The sequence below is a fragment of the Myzus persicae genome, unplaced genomic scaffold (assembly GCF_001856785.1).
Source record: "Myzus persicae strain clone G006 unplaced genomic scaffold, MPER_G0061.0, whole genome shotgun sequence".
NCBI lineage: Eukaryota > Metazoa > Arthropoda > Insecta > Hemiptera > Aphididae > Myzus > Myzus persicae.
This window is the reverse complement of record NW_019104255.1, coordinates 178,674-199,239: the sequence shown is the minus strand read 5'-3', so window position 1 is coordinate 199,239 and position 20,566 is coordinate 178,674. Positions and strand designations below refer to the sequence as shown.

At 29.5% G+C, this 20,566-nt stretch overlaps 1 protein-coding gene across 1 annotated transcript; it reads right to left on the bottom strand.

The window, feature by feature from the left end:
* Window positions 1-1,119: 1,119 nt before the first annotated feature.
* Window positions 1,120-18,879, bottom strand: LOC111040502 (protein decapentaplegic-like). The gene is made up of 3 exons (XM_022324433.1): window positions 18,326-18,879; window positions 14,000-14,311; window positions 1,120-2,118 (listed from the first exon to the last, which is right to left on the bottom strand). The coding sequence occupies exons 2-3, from the start codon at window positions 14,295-14,297 to the stop codon at window positions 1,238-1,240; spliced, it is 1,179 nt and encodes a 392-aa protein (XP_022180125.1). The 5' UTR covers window positions 14,298-14,311; window positions 18,326-18,879; the 3' UTR covers window positions 1,120-1,237.
* Between the last annotated feature and the right edge of the window lie 1,687 nt (window positions 18,880-20,566).

Sequence of the window (20,566 nt, the reverse complement as noted above, 5' to 3'; positions counted from 1 at the left end):
CTGGTTGGCGTACAAAAGCTATAAAATAATAAATAAGTAAAAAAAAAAAAAATGGGACACAATACTATAATATATGAATTTGGGTTCGATGAGTGTGGTGGTGAATTAACGGTGAACGGATACGGTGGTTGTGATGGGACAATTACGAAGGGGCGGGGAAAATATATGGCAATCTCAGACAACATTAAAAACGATAAAAATCGATGGCTTAAGACTCGACGAACAAGATATACTTATATCATAAGAGACATCATCACAATTTTAACGAATTTCGGTAATTTTTTAAATTTTTTTTTTTCTGGTAATAGGCGTTTAGAACTAAATAACAGAAAAGATACATTTGTTTGCCATTTCGACTGATCGTAATAATATAATAATATTATATTACGGAAAAGTTAACGGTACCCATATGTTAAATAAAAAATTCTCGTCACGTCCATAACGTTGGCATAATAATATAATACTACAAAATTATTATTATTACGTTTACAACATGTATCCAATAAAATGGATCTTATTATGCCGTCTTAACGTTGAAATTACGTAAATGTAGGTAGGTATATAGGTAGTAGGTACCTAAGTAATATTTATCGATTTTGATGGGGATCTCGTTCTATGCTTGTCTGTGGTCGGAGACTATACTTAATATTACCTAATGTAACTGTTATATTACGTAATAACATATTATATCCGTATAAAGAGGATATACCGTCGATGTGTTTCTTTACGTATAACACATAATATTATAAAGATCGTTATAAGTACCGGTCTATATAATATGAACCCGTCATCGTCATCTGCAGTATTGGTAGTTATTCGATTTGTCTATATAATATTTTGTCGTCGGAAACGTATAATTTAAAAATACCTACCTACAACGTACAACAATCGTGCCGTAGAAATCATTTTTATTAAAAACAAAATTCGTTAAACGGGTAAACAACCTCGTTGGAGAAACGCACAATAGTAAAATAGTAATAATAATAATAAAAATTATAATAATATATACGTAAATATATGCATATATATATATAAATAAAGTAGTTATTAATAATAATAACTAGTAATAATAATAATAATAATAATAATAATAATAATATCTTTGGGCGACGCTATGTGTTTGTGTGTGGGTGTGTCTGTGTGTGTATGTGTGTGTGTGTGTGTGTGTGTGTGTTTGTGTGTGTGTGTGTGTGTGTGTGTGTGTGTGTGAGAGTGTGTGATGGATCTAGGCCGAGGCCTACCTGCACCCGCACCCGAGCACTTGCATGTCCTGGTAGTTTTTGAGCACCACTTTGTTGTCCTCGTCCAGGTACAGCATAGATATGGACGCCAACTGAGTGGGTACGCAACACGCTTTGGGCACGGCGGTGGGGTTCATGGAGTTGACCAACGTCTGGACGATGGCGTGGTTGGTGGAGTTGAGGTGTTCGGCGACCGGAAACGGACAGTCGCCGTGGCAGTAGTAAGCGTCGTAGCCGGGCGGCGCGACGATCCAATCGTCCCAACCGACGTCGGTGAAATCCACGTAGAGCGGATGCCTTTGGCAAATGTCCCGGCCGCCGTCCTTCCGCCGTTTGCCGCCGCCCCTGCCCTGTTGCTGCTGGCTGGCCCCCGGCGAGCGTTTCCGCCGCGGCGGGCCGACGGGACGACTGTTCTTGCCGTCGTCCGAGTACACGAGAAGCGCAGGCCTGTCGGCGGCCCGCAACTCGAACGTGTCGGGTATCGGGGCCCGGACGTCAGCGGCATCGGTCAGGGTCTCGATGAGCAGCCCGTGATTGCCGGCTGACCACCGGCCGCCGTGCTGCGACCATCGCTCCAGCGCGGGCGTCACGTCCAGCGTGACCGACACCTCGTCGTCATGTCCCGCCAACGTCAGCGCGTCCGGCAGGTCCACGTACTGTGAGTCGAGTAACCGAAGCACTGGCTTCGACACGCCCCGGACGCCCGGTTGCACGATGTCGTGCACAAGCACTTGCACGCGGGACGGATGTCCGGTAGGCCGGTGCCGCGACGGCGTCAGCCTCAGCTCGGCCGCGGTCAGCCATTCGCCCTCTGGCAACGGGTCGACCGCGAACTGCAACCTGTACTTACGGCACTTTGGCTTTTTCGGTTCAGACTCTGAAAAACGAAACGCGGAATGTATCAACACACGGTATAATAATATATGCACATACAAGTATAATTACGTCAATGATGGTACCTATTAGGTGCAAAATATTACAAAGGCGGGTAAGTTGATGAAAATGATTACCTAACTTGAGTTAATAAGTAGCTTATTTAAAAGTCAACGTCAAGCTATAAGTTAATAGTTAGCGATCAATATTTCAATTCTTACATTTCAAGTTAGGATTGAGAAAAATACAAACTTAACCGGTAAACCAGTTGAAAAGAAGTTAATCCATTGATTTTTTAATAATCATATGGGTCACACATGCTTAGTGATTGTGTAACTTTCAATTATTTTAAATAACAGGTAACTAAGTATTTTGTAAAAAATGCATCCTACACTATTCCTTCTTATATTGCACACTATATCTGCGTAATGGTTTAGGCAGTTACACGTTTGTGCCAACTAAATAATAATAATCTTAATCAAGTAATATTTGTTTGTAGTTAAAATTATTGTGTAACTAAGTTATAAAAAATAATAATAATGAATTAATTACCTAGTTTTAATTGCAGTTATAGATATTTACAAATATAATTTTAACTTTTAAATTCAATTGGTACCTCGTAGCTAAATCGTTACTATGAATTCTTTAACTAGTTAAATCAATAAGTTAATAGTACGCTTTATTTAATGTTATAAAATCATTGATATTACTTAATATCGTATACTTATACATTAACTATACGGTCTATACGACTAGTCAAATTTAAAAGTTAAGAAAAACGCATTTTAACTAGCTAAGCCCATATTTTGTATATCATATTATTATTGTTATGCAATGATGGGATAAGAAGATCCACTTTATAATCGTTTAGAAGACGAAAAGTGGAGTATATAATATATTGCATAAAGTACTCATATTAGAGAACGAAAACGCACTGGTCATATTTTGCTGTACTGACTCTGATTTACGTTTCAAAAACTCGAATTATATATAATAAATTATATTCTATAAAAATAAATATAAAATTTGATATTCACAAGGGTTTACTGTAAATTAATGTAATACATTTAAAAACGCTCTGTATGCAGTATAATATTCGCAGTGTCATAGCTCATAAGTTGGTAATTCATTTACGATTATTCAATCACGTCGAAACGGAATGTATTTTTACGGCGGGACAACGGGTTAATATTAATTATTAATAATGTGTATTTTTAATTTCTTCCAATACAATTATCTCTCAATCGCCAATTGATTTTGCTATGAAAGTAAACAACGCAATACGGAAATCATTTTTCTGCTCATACTAACGGTATATAGTGCATCTATGTATATTATACGTTTAGTGTACACCTATAGCACTTATATACATTATGGGTACTAATTAAGTTAATATATAGTTTTATGTACCTAATCATTATAATATACATTTAATGTTTTTTATCAAATTTTAGGTTACCGTAAAAAAAAAAAAATTTTCTGAATATGGTATGCCACACGCCAATATCGCTTATAATTGTATTTATTGCTCAGTATAAAGTACAAAAAAATCCCTCTCCATAAAGTTTAATTGGTTATAGTCTTAGAACATTACTATATGAACTTGCTATAATAACGACGATATACGTCTTAACGACTTGACTATTACAAGGCGATAAATAATACCAAGATCCCAATCATATTTTAAAACAGGTAAGTAAAAACAATTTTAAAATTTTTCATTTAATTTACATAATATAGTATGTAAATTAGTAATCATGTTTGAAAAAATGATGATAATAAGTTTGTAAATAAAGTGAAATTCATATTAAAGTCAAGCCTTTTTTTGAAGTCAACGAAAAAAATATTATTTGAAAAATCTTTAAAGCTGTTAAATTGTAAAATTGTTATAGGTAGGTAATTTTATTATTATTATTTCGACGTAATGCAATAAATATGCATTTATATTTAGTGGTTCATTATTAATTTTGGTTCAGTTGGTTTCACCAGAACATTAGAAACATAACACATACCAGATACTTAAGAATAATAGTAATAATTAATTATTATTATTATTATTATTATTACTATTATTACCTACTACATACGCTTTTATATTTCATATTAACGAATCTAATACAGAAATTTTCCATTAAATTAATTTCTTAATAAATGACTTTTACTGTTTGAGCTAGTGAAATCCCTTAAAAAATATCAATGATTAGGATATTCTTTTTTTTTGTCGATAAAGTTACTAAGTTTGGTTTTGTATTGTAATCATCCTGTAACTATTATATACATAATATATCTACCTTCCACAATACCTATCTAGTTTGTGATTTCGTTATCGTTTCATTAATTATGAGTTATATATATTTGTTGTAACATATTATAATATTCAAATTTATAATCATATTAGCTTGTATTTGCTACTACTATTACGTTCGATTAATTTGCAGAGCCATTCTGATAGCGTCGCTTGTTATATAAAATACATGTTTTTATCAAATTGTTTTTTATTTTCAAATTATTCGACCTTATTGTACCGAACATATCACACAACTGATCTATAGACGGACAATCTTTTCAACGTAATGAAATATAAACAACAAGGTATGTAAAAAGGAGTAACAGAGTACAATATGTTTTTTTTTTTGTTAAGTTACCTAAGTCACTCAATTCTTATAACATTTCATATTAAGACTCTACCTTTAATTAATACATTAGTTTGCATATTATAGTGTACCTACCGTAATTAAAAAGTTTGGTGTTTAAAATTTTTCAAACTAATCTAGCAAGATAACGATTAATGTCAGCGATGATTTACGAGTGACGCTTCGAAACAGTTGGATGATGCTAAATTAAAAATCACGATATCATCACATTTATAACAAAGATTGTTTTTTAAGATATCAAAACATTTTAGAGAGTAGTTTGAACCACGTTCAAATATACCAAATGTTATATCCAATCCACAACAGTCAGATGCCCAACCTCCGTCGAATTAGTTTACAGTTTTACACTGTTGAAATTTTCCAGTGAGCTAAGGGACATTAAAACCAAGATACATCTACCTATTATGCACCGTTATTTCATATTTGTTAATTTTTTCCCTACCGAAGTCAGCTTGTACAGATGCTAGTATATAATGACCGTCATACTGTAGTATGCAATCTTCTGGCCTTTGTCATTTATTATAAGATGTGGTCTACTTACAGCCGACTTATATTTACTTGGGCTTATGATTACCTTTAATGGATAAGGTTTAATTTCTGGGGTTAAGACTTAATCAGTAAAACTTTATACTTTATGACTTTCGATTACAATGATTCAACATTTCGTACAAGTATAGACTCAGATGCTCAATACTTCATTTAATGCGCGACACCACAATTTATTCTACATGATATTTTGTCACTCACGCAGTCACACACTCAATATGTTGGCAAACGTTTTTTATTTAATCATAACTAGTGATGAATCAACTATCAATTTTTTAATATTTTGATAAAAATGTTTCAGAAAACAATGAAAATGTCTATTGTAATAAGCGTGGAAATGAGATGAATCTGACCAAACGTAAGTAGAGTCTTACCCTGTAAAAGAAAGGGATCTCAAACAACTTTTATTCTTTTTCTGGAATGATATTAGATTTTACAAATTTTTTATTTCTTTTAAACTCATTATTTTCCCTTTTTTCCGGTATAAAAGGTATTGTCATACTTCATGACAGTGGTATATTATATATATATATATGTATATTGTATACACTAATTACATCTTAAATATATATTGGAGAATGGTGAAGAGTGAGTGAATATTAACCTAGTTATATACATAAATATATTATACATGTGCCTTAAATACAAAAATTCATAGTCACCAAGCCCACACAACTGTGTACATTTTTTGTAGTAATCCGAAGTTTTGTCCAATTTATAGAGATGATAATCCAAACCTACGACGAATTCAGTCGTTCAACAAGTGCTATTACAAAATTCAATAAAATATCAATAGTTTCGTTATCGTGCGAGTATACTCAAGTACATGCCTACCTATATATTATTATGACTCTAGAAATATTTATTTATTACGTATTTATTTTAAGTTTTGAAATTTTAAACTGAATCAATAGATTACATAGATATAAGACATCTTATTGTTATAGACATTTGTTTGGACATCAAATGTTTTTTAATCATAAATTCATATCCCTCCAAATTTCATGGAACTACAATAATTGTCCCTTGAAATATATTGTTAAAGTGAACGTATGTACTCTTCTTCAAACAGCCATTTTGACCGAATTGCGCCATTCTACAAACTGGGGCACTGTGATTAGATAGTGCTTTATGTCTAGTGTATAGGATTTATGGGATATAAAAGATACGGTTCATAAAATAAACGGTGTAAGAAATAAAAAAATATTTTCTTAAAAAATAATCATGTCACATGGTATTTTAAGTTAGTTTATAAACATTTAAAATCATTATATTTATAATAAGTAATAACAAATAGGCACAGCCAACAAATAGTCAGAAATGCAATGTTAATTATGTTTATTATTGCCTTGGCGTGATAATAATTTAATCTAATGGGTGGTAATTTTAACGAGTTAATTATGTAAATAATTTAGTTTTTAGTAATATTATATATCTTATAGATAGTTATAATAAAATTGTATTCCGCCAATTGCTTGATTTTATAAAAATCAGTTAATTGATATTTTTAATAACACATTCAAAAATTAAAATCACCAAATATATTAATATTTATTTGTTGAGAAATACATAGGTACACTTAATATAATTTAAATAAATAAAACATAAACGTTACTTTAATATGCATGTTATTTATCAAATTAAATAATTTAAAACAATTACAAAATGGTTATATAATTCAATGCAAAATAATGATCACTAAAAATAGTTTGTTCATTTTTGAACAGTAAAATTATAATCTAAAAAAAAATTATAAATTGTATTATAATATCAAAATCTTAGTACCCGAGAAAATGTATCATAGAGTATTCAAATCAGCTATTCTCAAACAAGATTCAAAGAGAAACATAAGAAAGAAAAAAGAATTTTAAAATGAACAGAATTTAAATAAGAAAATATTAGGAGGATGTCTGCGCACAGTTCGTTTTCCCCCTCTCTCTCTCTAACTCACGCTTAACATAGACTAAACTCATTTAAGCGGTATCATTTTTTTTTTATGTTTTTGAGTTATCTTAGAGTAAAATCACCCATTACAAAAACGATATAGAATAATATTCTTTGGGTTATGACATATCGATTTGTTTAAATATTGTCCCAAAACACTTTAAAATTACCAATATTTATTTTTATTTTAAAAGTTGAATTCAAAGTTAAATAACAATAAAATATAAAACTGATATGTTATACTCTCAAAAATATTATCCTCTATAATTTTTGTAACTAGTAATTTTACTTTAAGATAACTCAAAATTCATAAAGAAAAAACTATTTTAGGTGAAAGCGTTTTATCCATGTTGCGCTTGGGCCTGAGAGAGAAAACAAATATTGAGCTGATATCCTCTTAATATTAAGGCTAATTTATATATATTTAGGTATAATACTACTTATGATAATTTTTTTGAATCAACTAAAGTGCAAAATGTTTGCTATGCGCATCCAGCACTATACGGTTATCATAATTTTTAATCAAGCATTCAAGTTCTAAAAAAAAAAACAATTAACCAATAATATAATGTTTCTTAATTTGTGATTTTTAAACTATAGTAAAATGACTACAGTTTGGATCTGTGAATATAAACACCGAGGAAAAAATTACTATAAAAGTTGATATAAGTATAAGTATAACTTACAAGTAGGTAAACATCCTCTTCGATAAATACTTTCCGGACATTGTGACGCCGGATCGAGACGACCAATAACGTCATTTGGCTTATAACAGTTATAACTGTTTCGTACGTTGAAATTAATACGCACGTTTGACTTAAGAATTTTTATCCTACTTATTAAGATAATTTACTTTGGCCGATAACGTGTGAGTACAACAGAGAACCCTCGTGTAGTATAAGTAATTTACAACACAAGACGACAAAAAATCAATACTAACGTAATAAAATAATATATTATTTCATGGTGGTACATGAATAAAATATGTCCACCTTTAAGTTGACAAAAAATATATCGTGGTCCACAGCCGATTAAGCGGAAATCTTGTCGGACGAAGATACTTCTATATTTCTATCTTAGTAAAATTTTCGAAATATTTCAAATTGGCCGAATATTGAACAAGATGTACCGGAAAGCATGTCCCATTCAATATTGTTATAGATTTAATCTGTAACTGCCGATTTGTAGTATATTTAGGATTGTTTAATTGACAAAAACACTTTTTTGCTAATTGAATTATGTTTGAACTAGGTAGGTATGTAATTTAATATTTTTAGCTAAACCTCATGTAATATGTCGGGATATATATAAATATATATTACAGAATATTAAAAGAGTCACGCGACTCAGACTACAAGGACAATAATTCATTTTAGGTGAAATTTAAACACGTCGGCTCTACAGTCGATTAAGTTATTTCGAAAGTTTATTTTATTTTTTTCATTAATTTATCTGAAATCGATTGTACAGTTCCGTGGTCCTTATTAAAAAATAAAAATAAAATAAGCATATTTTGATATTTTAACAAAACCGGTTAAGACACATTTCTGATCTGACTAGAATACATCACAATTATGCCAAAATAAAATGATAACACAATAATTTTAAATTACATTCACGTCATGTGGTTTTGAGAGCAATTTCAGCACATAAGCAATTAAGAAAATATAGTAATGCAGACATTTTTTTTTATTCCTGTAGATATACATAGATACCTTATATAATTTACCTTATAAATCTTCACATAAATTTAGAAGTGCACGTGTATAAAATTATATCTAACATAATAATCACATCAAATTATGACGATCGAATTTTTAAGATGTCGTAAAATCATAATAATATAGCGTGCAAGAGTAGCAATATTATTTACCGACAATTTGAGAATAATAGAAAACCTAGATGGTTTATCTAAATACATTTAAAATATAGTTTGATTTTAGATGTTAATTAGATTGTTATGTTAAAATGTTTCATAACTTATCATTAAGATTAGATGACAAAATGGGTTTAAGACTTTAAACAAAATAGACTAATTAATTAATTAATTAGGCCAATGGTGTTATAGTAAGGTATAGGTATTATTAATTAGTACACAATGATAATTTAAGTAGAACTTGGTACAAATACATACTTGAAATGAATAATAATAATAGAAGTACAATGATATGAATGTAAAAAATATTTTTTATAATTTTGTTTGACAAATTTAATATTAAATAAATAAAATGTTTATACTAATCACATAACTATTTTCCACATTAACAACTAAATTAACTAAAAACATTACACTACAATATTTAATTTATAATAGAACTAGTTAAAATTCTAATATTAACTTGAGTTGTCTGTTATTTGATAAAATACCAAGTTATTCAATACATTAATGCCAACACATAAATATTATAATATATTATATATTTATACAGCTTAGATATGGCTATGGAATAAAATTTAAAATTTAAATGTTAATTAGTTATAACTAATATACTTATGCAGAATTTATTTATTAATAGTAATAAAACATATTTTAGCATTTTTAGGTAGGTACATGACTCATAATTCAAATATGTATGGAATTTAATAAGTATTAGATATATTGCTGTTGAACAGTTTGGTCGTCGTCATTCATCAACTGACCAAAGCCAGTATTAACCAAATGCACATTGTATAAATTGTTATTAATTTATAATTCTAGAAAAACGAACTAAAAAATTGTATTCGTAGTTTGCAAATAAAAATACCAACTATTCTTCTAGCATTAAAACCACTAGAAATTGTATAACTTTGGTACGTATTATGAATTAATTTCGTATCGAAAAATTAAATTTTATGTGGTACAATCAATGTTGTATACGTTATATATTTTACAATTCCATATAATATGTTACTAGTGAAAAATATTTAAGTTCGAATATATTCATGCTTAGGTCTTTTTTTTAAATATTAACTTTTTTGAATAGGCATATTTAATTAGATTAGTTTTATCTACAGCAAATTATAGAACTATATAATATTATTTCTATTAAATAAATTATATTTTCAAAAAATGGGCAAAATTACTATCGACATATTGAAGTAGTTCCAATACCTCGACCCAATTATTTTTGTCCTGTGTTCGGAGGGATTTCGCGTGTTTGCACACATTTTCCCACCATATACGTGCGTGTCAATAGCCTTCTATTTCTAGCCGCTTGCATGTTAATGTCTAATCAATGATTTGGACTCATGCTCGTTATAAATACAGTTATATTACAATCGCAATAGTTATTTAGCTTAAATATTGTCGTCTGCATGTGGTTTTTTATGCAGCGGACATAGAACTGCATTAGTTACTTTCGTTATAAGTTTATAACAATACATATTAATTACCTATGCAATGTAATAAAAGTGTAATAAATCACATAATATGTATCTTCTAATATTATATTCAAGATCCGTACATAACGATATCAATCAATGTACCTATACATAGGCTGTCAGTATAATTTAGTCAAAATACTATAGCGTATTGTAATTATAATAGGTATTGTTAAATTACATACTTAGACAATATTAATTACATAAATTTATATGACAATGTTTTATTCATCAATGTTGGACATACATTATAACCTTGAGCTTAGGTGATATAGCTGATTAGTAAATATACCATTTATTGGCATAATTTTTTTTTAAACCTTATTCAAATCGTATTATGTCAACTTTTAATTTGACAGATAAAGAAATATTGAGAAGTACTTACCATTATGTTATACAATAATATTTATATCTTATTAATAAACATGAAGTGTATTAAAAGTACACTTTTAGGTTAAGCATATTACAAAATACTATAGTATTATAACTATACTATACAAGGTGATTCTTTTAAAAATAAACGTTAAACAATTTATTTTTACATAATTTTAAATTATTACGAACCAATATTTTCAAAAGAAGACATAATATTTTTTAAATATTTTTGTCATTTTAATACATCTCAACAGCGTACATCTCAACCAATCCACTAATCTTAAATTTAAATAATTTCCTCGTGTATCAAGTAATTTTTGTATGTTGTTTATGCAACTCCATGGGTCTAATGCAAATTTACAAGAGAAATCAAACGTTTTTAACTATTCAAACAATACAGCTATACAATTAGCCATAACGTTTTTTTTCATTCATAGACTTTTTATAAGAGACATCAAACCACCTAAAACATAGTTTACTGAACGATATATTATATTATGACGAATATTCAATACAGAAACGTATACGTTTTTTTTATTTATAAAATAACAAACCTATTTATGAATTTAGAAAAGTTTATTTTTAGAGTCAGCGAATTGATCAATTTAATGCTAAAAGTATATGTTTTGTAATTATTTAAACTCTGAATTGTTTTATATATTTATAATTTAATAATAAATAACCTATTAAATTATATTAAATTTAAAATTAAATGTAAAATAAATATAAAATGTTTCTTTTTTATTCGTAATAAATATTAATTTACCCTGGGGTAAACTTGAATTGCTGTGTACATTACACTGCACATAAAATGTTTTATATTTATTTTAAATAGCGACTAAGGCCATATGCAGTTTAGTTTTCTTCCTAAACACACACATATATATATAATGTCATGATTTATTTATTATGGACACAAATTATAAACATTCAAAAAAAAGCAAAGCGTTTTAATTATACTTAATTTGTATCATTGTAGGTCACATAATATTAAGTATCATATTATATAATATTGTGTATTTTTAGGTCAAAAATATCATTTCATATACAGACTGATATCTTATGAAATTGAAAATCATACACATGTCATGTATATTTATCAAAAATGGTTTCCAGGTATTAAATAAAATTATAAACATTACACATTAAGTTAAATTAAATATACCAGGCCATTTGGATCGATTTCCAAACATACGCTATAAAATGTTATATTATTGAGAAAAGCACCTCTCTATAAAAAGTCAAAACACAAATCTTTACTTGTAAGTTGTAGGTAAGATTATAATGCTTAAAACTTAAATATGACTTAGTTTTTACTCGCCAGCGTAAACTGTTTAAAAAAAACACTAAACCAGAGATAAAAAAATCTGCTCTAAATCATATACATTTTTTAATCAATATAAAATATATTTAAAATTTTTTTTGTTTAATTTTATTACAACATCATAAAATAATTCGTATAATTTATAACTTTCTGTATGTGCTGCATCATAATTTAACTTCATGCTTTTAAACAAAATCTATTTTAAACCAGAACTGCAAGTGGAAAAATTGTTATCAGTATAACACTTAACTGTAGATATAGTTCACAAAATGTATGTAATTTGTTGTTGGATGATTGCCTGTATTCCAGTTAATTAAATATTTTATAAGAACCACCTAAAATTGAGAATTAATTTTATGAATAGAAAAACGACAGCAGTCCCGAAAAGTATTTTAATCCACGGTACCTTGACTGATAAAATACAACGTAATATGTTACGCGTAATTTAATAAACAGTCTCACTGATCGGTATTATGATTTATGAGCAATAATTTAAATGTTATTTTCCAGAATAAGCCAAGAAAATTTTAAGCCTTTTGTTTAATACACTTTAGCTTACTATTGTTTTACTAATGAATGCTGATGGGATGTTCGAGAACAAGATGATGTTCCATAGGAAAGTAATAATTTTATCTTTTTTATATTATTTATTAAAATGATTCAGAGTTAAATTTTGTTTAGTATCTTATTTGATATTTCAAACATGATACATTTCAATATTATTTAGGTACATTAATAATTGTTAAATTGTTTAATAGTTGTTAAATATTATAATGTATGCGTTTAAGCACTTTCAAATTAAATTAAGGCTACATAATACAATAGGTAATCACAGAGTAAATATATTTTTAAATATGTATAACTGTAAAAGCGTTTTTTTTTTTTTGGCTGACGCTTAATAAAACAGTTGCTTATTTTCTTACATTAATTTGTATTTAAGTTGGAAGAATCTCCAATTTAAATGTAAATTATAACGAATAAACTAAACATTTAAATTTAAAACGTTAAACTGGTTTATCAAAAAACCTAAAATATATTGAGAAAAAAATAATATAGGTAATATATTATTATATCGATTGAAATACTCGGAATTTTTGGTCATATAGATATATAATCCTTCATTTTGGTTCATCATAATATTATCGATCACCTAAAAATATTCTGAAATCATCTACATTACTGTTATCCCGATAACTCTCAGTAAAATTCCAAAAACAAACTACTGATAAAATTGCAAATATAAATACGACTCATCATTTTCTACCAAATAAATAACTAATGTACCAACACCTTGTATGTATTTTAATAGAATGTTGAACTAATAGAAAATGTCAATAACGGGTTTTTTTCCTGTGCAGTTTGTAGTTTGTACGATTAGCAGTTTTAAAGGCTGGAATATATAATTGATAAATTTAATGAAATAGTTACCTATTTGTCAAGAAATCAAATCTCTATATGCAAATAGGTTGCGCGCATCGAGCCATAATATAATATATATTATTATTATTTATTTCCATGTATTATATTGTGTTTTAAAAAAACACATCGAAACTGTTGCATACAATTCACTCGGTGTACCTACCTGTCTAAGCGACAATGACGTGTAGTATTCTATAGTATGTAACGTATAGGTCTATTGTGGTATATTATGGTATGTATTTATACATTAAAATCGAACTTACCTCTATGTAAGTACGTCCGGGCGGTATTCGCGGACTTGACATGATGTCCCGGCAACGGTAAGGCCGTTGTGTCGAATTCGTACGACATTTGCATATTGTAAAGCTCCAGCATGGCGGCTGGTATCTCCACTTTGGACTTGTCCACCACCGGTCGGCGCTTCATGCCCAGCGCGGCCAGCAAGTGCCTTTCCGCCTGGCCGGCGTCCTTGAACGCGGCTCTAGCGCCCGACGGTCTCGGCGTTTCGCCGCACACTATGCCTGATATCACAGCCACCATCAACAGCACACCGCTTATCATTGTCGATCAAACACCTGCGAATCAATAAACACATCGTTAATTTGTTTTTATGCTTAGGCGATGTTATAATATGTTATATGTTCGGGCGGGTAAACAAAATTATATTGGCCGGATCAATTAGCCGAATATGATTGTATCAGACGCTGGACACGTGCCTATAAAACATTAATCAGCGCATTTGCCACACTACGATAATAATAATATTACGTATAATTATAATCTTTATTAGCTCCGATTTAATTATCGTTGTTATGTGTGTGAGTATATGCAATCGGTCATGTTTAAGTCGGTATAGATCCCTACCCATCAAAACATTACAATAAAATATATAAGTTCCTAATTATTATTGAAACTATATTCACTTTAAAGAGAGGCTGTAAGTGTGAATATTGTGTAGCATATTATTGGAATTTTTGTTTTCAATAAATACTATATTATATTTATTAATTTTTAACTATTTCAAAATTAAATCGGTTTAAACATTTTTTTTAAACAGTACAAATTCAGAAATTTTATAACTTTAAGTATCTATTCAATAATATTTCATTCTGACAATATTTAATACATTTTAAAAACCTTTACACATAATCATTTTAATAAGAAATTTAAACTTGAAAACCATAATGAATACCTAGATCGATTCTATTCATGATCCGGGCAACATATATTCAAGGGGTATTTTTCGAATATTATACAATTTATCATACGAAGTAGTAGTACATACATAGAATTAAAACTATCATAATGTTTAACTAGACATATTTCTTCCAATATGTGTGTTAAAAAAAAATATAAGCGACTAAATATATGAAGTATTAAGTATCGAAATTTAATACTGTTTAATATTCTACTATAAGCCTCAAACCATCTGATATTCTTAAAATAAATTGTAAAATATATATATTATATGTACATAAGTATAAAAAAATTACTATATGTATAGTTTAAATAATTATATTTTTTTATTTAAATATAAATAATAAATTTTATTTAATATAATGTTTTTATTTTTAAATTTTTATTACATTTATAAATAGGTACTTATATAAAAAAGACGAATCAAAATATAAATCGTAAATTGTAATTGGTGTTATGAAAGAAAACGAATACATTTTTTCAATCGATTGACGATCAAATAACTGAAAATAAGTTGTTTTTTATGTAGATTAACCTCTGTATCTGGGGCATTGGCTGACAATTTTTAGTGTGACCAATCATATCGGTAATCATATACTTAAAATAATTTTCAGTTGGAATTTTCAATTTTATCACATTAATCGTATTTAATTTGTTTAAAGGAAAAGTAAAATATAATATAATATCAATAACCAATTTATAAAATTATTGAATTATAATTTTTAATAAGGAGATATTTACATATTTTAAATGATCATCTAATGAACTTATCTAATAAAAAAAAACATTGATCAAGAATCTTGTTAAATATATAAACTTTAATAAAATTATTATTATTCCTTATAATTATTATAATCAAACCGGAATAAAATTTAAAAAACAATACCGCAGAATGCAGAGATTAGTCATCGAGAGGTCAAAGACTAAATAATTTTTCGCGGAATCGTAATAAGTTTTATTTACAATATGTATTCCTGAATTTTACTTTAAATTAACTACTAACTATAGACGTACGTATAATTAATAATAATTGTTGTTTTTAATTATTTGAACTTGTGCGGTGCAATTATTTTTTGGATGTGTATTATTCGATATAGTACTCAATACACGTACTGGTGAAAATGAAACCTGTATTTAATTGACCGGCTACCGTAAAAGGCTTATAATATCAAAGTTAAATTTACAATCTTCACGAGTAAAGAAATACGAAGACAACGAAAAAAAGTGCAGCACGTGACAATCATTGCGATTTTATGCTTCATTGATAATAGTTTTCTTTTGTGTCATTCATTTTATGATGTCTAAAAACGTTTGTAATTAGTATTCTACAAAGCTAATCCATATATATTTTTTATATTCTTTAAGTGCTGTGTTCAATTATATTGTTATTTTCATAAACGTATTCACATAAGGTTCTGAGAAAATGTCTGAAGATCACACCCTGTCACCCCGATGTCTGTAGAGCTAAATGCCTGAATTTACAAACTTATACGTTTGAGTATTATTGCTTCATTCTTCGAATACAAATATAAAGTTAGAATAACGATTAACTAACAAACAATGGTTTAGGTGATTTAATTCGACTGGCCACAAATAATTGGCGTATTTGCTCATAGATATAACTAACTACATGTACCTACCTTATTATTGAATTTAATTTTACAAACAGGTCATTTCAGCAGTTCAAATAGTCTAAACATTTTGTTTTCATGAATATTTAATTAAATACTGGATGGTGGTAGTACGGTATACTACATGTCCACGTTATGGTGTTGAAAATATAATTTAACTATAAATTGTTCGATTCATTCGAAATATATACAAAAATATATTTTTTTGGGGATAATTTCCAATATCTATCATAAACCCTTAATTTTATATTTATAAAACACATTCAATATTAACAAATTGAAAAAAAAACATGAAATATCTTGAAGTTTGATAACAGCGAGGATAACAGTGAATAAATAACTGCAATTTAGCATCATAATAATAAGATATCTCTAATACAATAATTTATTGTGTATTTTATAATGAACGTTGCTGTATCGAAAAATTAATATTTTTATTTAAAATAGAAAAACCAAATATTCAAATAAAAATAATACTTAATAAAAAAAAATTTAACTTATTCAGCTTTTTATGTCCACTATTATTTTTATTAAACAACTATGTTATTTTTTAATTGTTTAGACAATTTCAACGTATTTTATTGCCACACTGTGCAGTGCTTATTATTTCGAATTAATCGAGCGGGTACACGCGCACGATGGCAAACGTCTGAAATCATAATACGATTTCAACAATTAGGTATATAGTTCATTGTACAAATACTGAAATATTACGCACATGAAATACAGATTATGCAAACACATAGCGTATAATATATAAAATTATCTTCGTTTTCAATTGATTACTGTTTTTCTAGGTTAAATTGTATTTTATATTAGTCACGCTGTATATGGTCAATGAATTTTTTGATCGATGAAATAAAAAAATTGTGCATTCATATTTATATGTACCTACATAATATATCGTAGGTACATAATATTATTATGATCCTATATGCGGTAAACGTCTTACAACACGAGATATCTACGAACGGTTTCAAGGTGGACAGATGACCTTTCGAAAAGTGACAATGGGTGTAATACGGAATCGCAAAGTAAAAAAATCCATTACCACCGCGAAAGAGAAAGGTCACAGCCATTGGTTAGATTAACGGCATTTTGGAACAGGTTGTTATCGTTACATGTGCCTATACCGAGGAATGATACGTGCGGTGTAAATCGTGATACAGTGTACAGGTGTATTAGGCGTACAAAAGTTGACGAAATAACGTGTTTTTAATAATATTTTCTGTATTGTTTACAGGTCGATTCACAAACACGCCGAGCGCTGACGATGATTGATAATTTACACATTGAAACTTTCGCGACATGGGTACGGGTTTCATTGCTTTTCGGTCCATCGAGCTCATAACAGTCTATTATTATACTTTCTGATTATATTACATGAAGTGTACGCTTTACGCTATAATAACTACTACCACTTATTTACATTTATTCGCGCTTTTGTTCATCACCTATAAGAAAAACCGATCGCGGTGGAAGGAAAAAACTAAACGACAAAAACTAAAATAAATTATCACAGACAGTTGATAACGACGCAATTATTTTTGTGTTTTTTTCTCACAGTAATATGATATTATTATGTTACATACACCTCTCACGCGATTAACTGCGATAACGACTAGAATTGATCGTCGAGGGCCCCCCAGACATCGTGGAGCCTACAGACACGGAACCGCCGTTACACGTGGTATTTTTGACTTAATTTTTTTTTACGAAAAGCTCGCAGGTAATAGGTTAAGTAGAGCACACGACACGTACCTGTGACACGGTCTTTGTCGGTTTTCATGCCGACAAATATGGCCGGCGTATTCGTTCGTCGTACTAAATATCAACTATCTCGGCACGGCGCAGAAAGCGGCACACCACGAAATCAATCGCAAATTTCATAAAAAAAAAAACAACAACAACAACAACAATACTAATAAAACGTAACCGATATCGAAAGTTTTTATTTTCGGTGTATTCGACGGAACAATAATATTGTAATAATAAAGTGTACTATTATTGATGCATATCAGAGGTAATCGCGTAAGGTGTATTCCGCGGTCAAAACGAACAAGACTTCATGATAATAACTATTACAATTATTATTATTATTATTATTATTATATTGTTGGCGTGACGGAACTTTCGAACCTCCAAAAAAAAAAATTCTATAATAAAATCGCAATAACTGTGTGAACGTTATGAAGCCCGTTCGCGAACGTGTTTCCGTCGTCGTGTGGCGCCCGACGCACGGCGAGAGACTGCGGCGAGAGTGAGAGCAGTACCGCGCGGTTCGAGAGTGGCCCGTGAACTGATGACGAACGTTGGTGCGGTTGCCGGCACGGCTGGCCGGCCGGCCGGGTTGGCGGCATAAGACAGCTCCCACCGAGTCCCGCCGTGGCCACGCGACGACGGCCGGCGGACACGAGCGGGCGGGCGGCCGAATGGGCGGCGGCAGCAGAGGGGATGGCGTGACCACCTATATACCGACACCCTCCCCTCCACGCACGCCATCCCCCTGATCGCTGTCCCCTTAAAAAAAAAATATTATATGTATAGTGTGTCTCGACGATTCCTCGCCCTCGCCCACGCACCCGATGACGCCACCGAGTCGTCGGCTTTTGCGCGAATCCTTGCAGTCACCCGAACTATATATAAATATATATATATTTATGGTCGCTTTATTGTTTTCCGATATTTAAATTATTTCATTGTTTTACGGCATATGCATTATGAGCATAGGCGATGACACTATACACTAATAGGGTGAAAACTATTCCAAGGGGGGGGGGGGCAATCTATATTTTGTTTTGCTCCACCCATATCCCACTTGTATAATTTTTACGAAAATTGAAATAACATTTAAATGTTTATACAATTTTTCTTGGCGTATCTTGTATAATAATCTTATAATCCCATAATAATACTTATTATTTTTCACAGCTTTGCTCGCATGTCCAGTAATGAGCGAAAATGAGTAAGAAAGCTGTACAAGTGTACAACTACCCACAAATTTATAAAAAGATGACCATGTTGTTTTAGAAACAAAAAAACAAATATATGCCATTATGCCAAACCACTCCACTCAAATTAACAGGACTTTTGTAAAATTAAAAAAGAAATCTTTGCCTACTGAACTTATTAATCCTTACTTATATAATTTATAAAATATATTCATAGCTCAAATTATTCTTAAACACTTCAACTCTATCACCAGCTTATTAATAAGGGTTTGAATTTTGAAAAACACTGAAACACAAGAAGATCATACCAAGTTTTAAATTTAATATAAATGCATTATTTCCCGTACAAACTGCCTTCTTCCACGCCTTTAGGGGATACATTTCTAAAATCTTCTCAAACGATACCTACAATATAAAACAACATCCTTTTCAATTTTCTATCAATGCAGTCGAATTTCATTTTTTTTAAAATTAGTTTATGTAATTTCTTAGTATTCAAGCTATCACCATACCAAATTTTATCAAAATCGATTCAGTGATCTTACCATCAAAACGTAACAGACAGACAGATTTACCATTTTCGCATTGAAAAATGTTCTAATTATTATGTATATATTCTATACTAGTATGTACTATATAGTATAAAGTGTAAACAATATAAATTATACATTATAAATATTTGTATGTAACATAACTTAAGTCAAATTTTTATTTGTTATCTTAAATCTTGGGATATATAATATATAATATAATCAAGGTACCAAGATAGTAATTCAATTTTACTAATATACTATGATTTAATTTTTTATGTATTTTGTATGATAAAATATGTTTATCAAAACTAAGTGGAGGGGTAACAAAAATTATTATTGCCTACCACCTCTCAAAAGCTGATGATATACATAAATACAAAATATCATAATATTATTATCAATAGCTGCTATGATGTTAATATAAATTATAAACGCACGTTGAGTTGCTAACTGCTATAAAATATATTATGAATACTTAACCGAGATAAGTATAATTATTATACTGTATCTGTATTACG

What these genes read in the sequence shown, in the direction of transcription:
- LOC111040502 (XM_022324433.1), bottom strand. Translation starts at nt 14,297, where the DNA reads ATGATAAGCGGTGTGCTGTTGATGGTGGCTGTGATATCAGGCATAGTG. An exon ending in CCGGACGTACTTACATAGAG is followed by an intron (nt 2,119 to 13,999) that starts GTAAGTTCGATT and finishes TTCGTTTTTCAG; the next exon opens with AGTCTGAACCGAAAAAGCCA.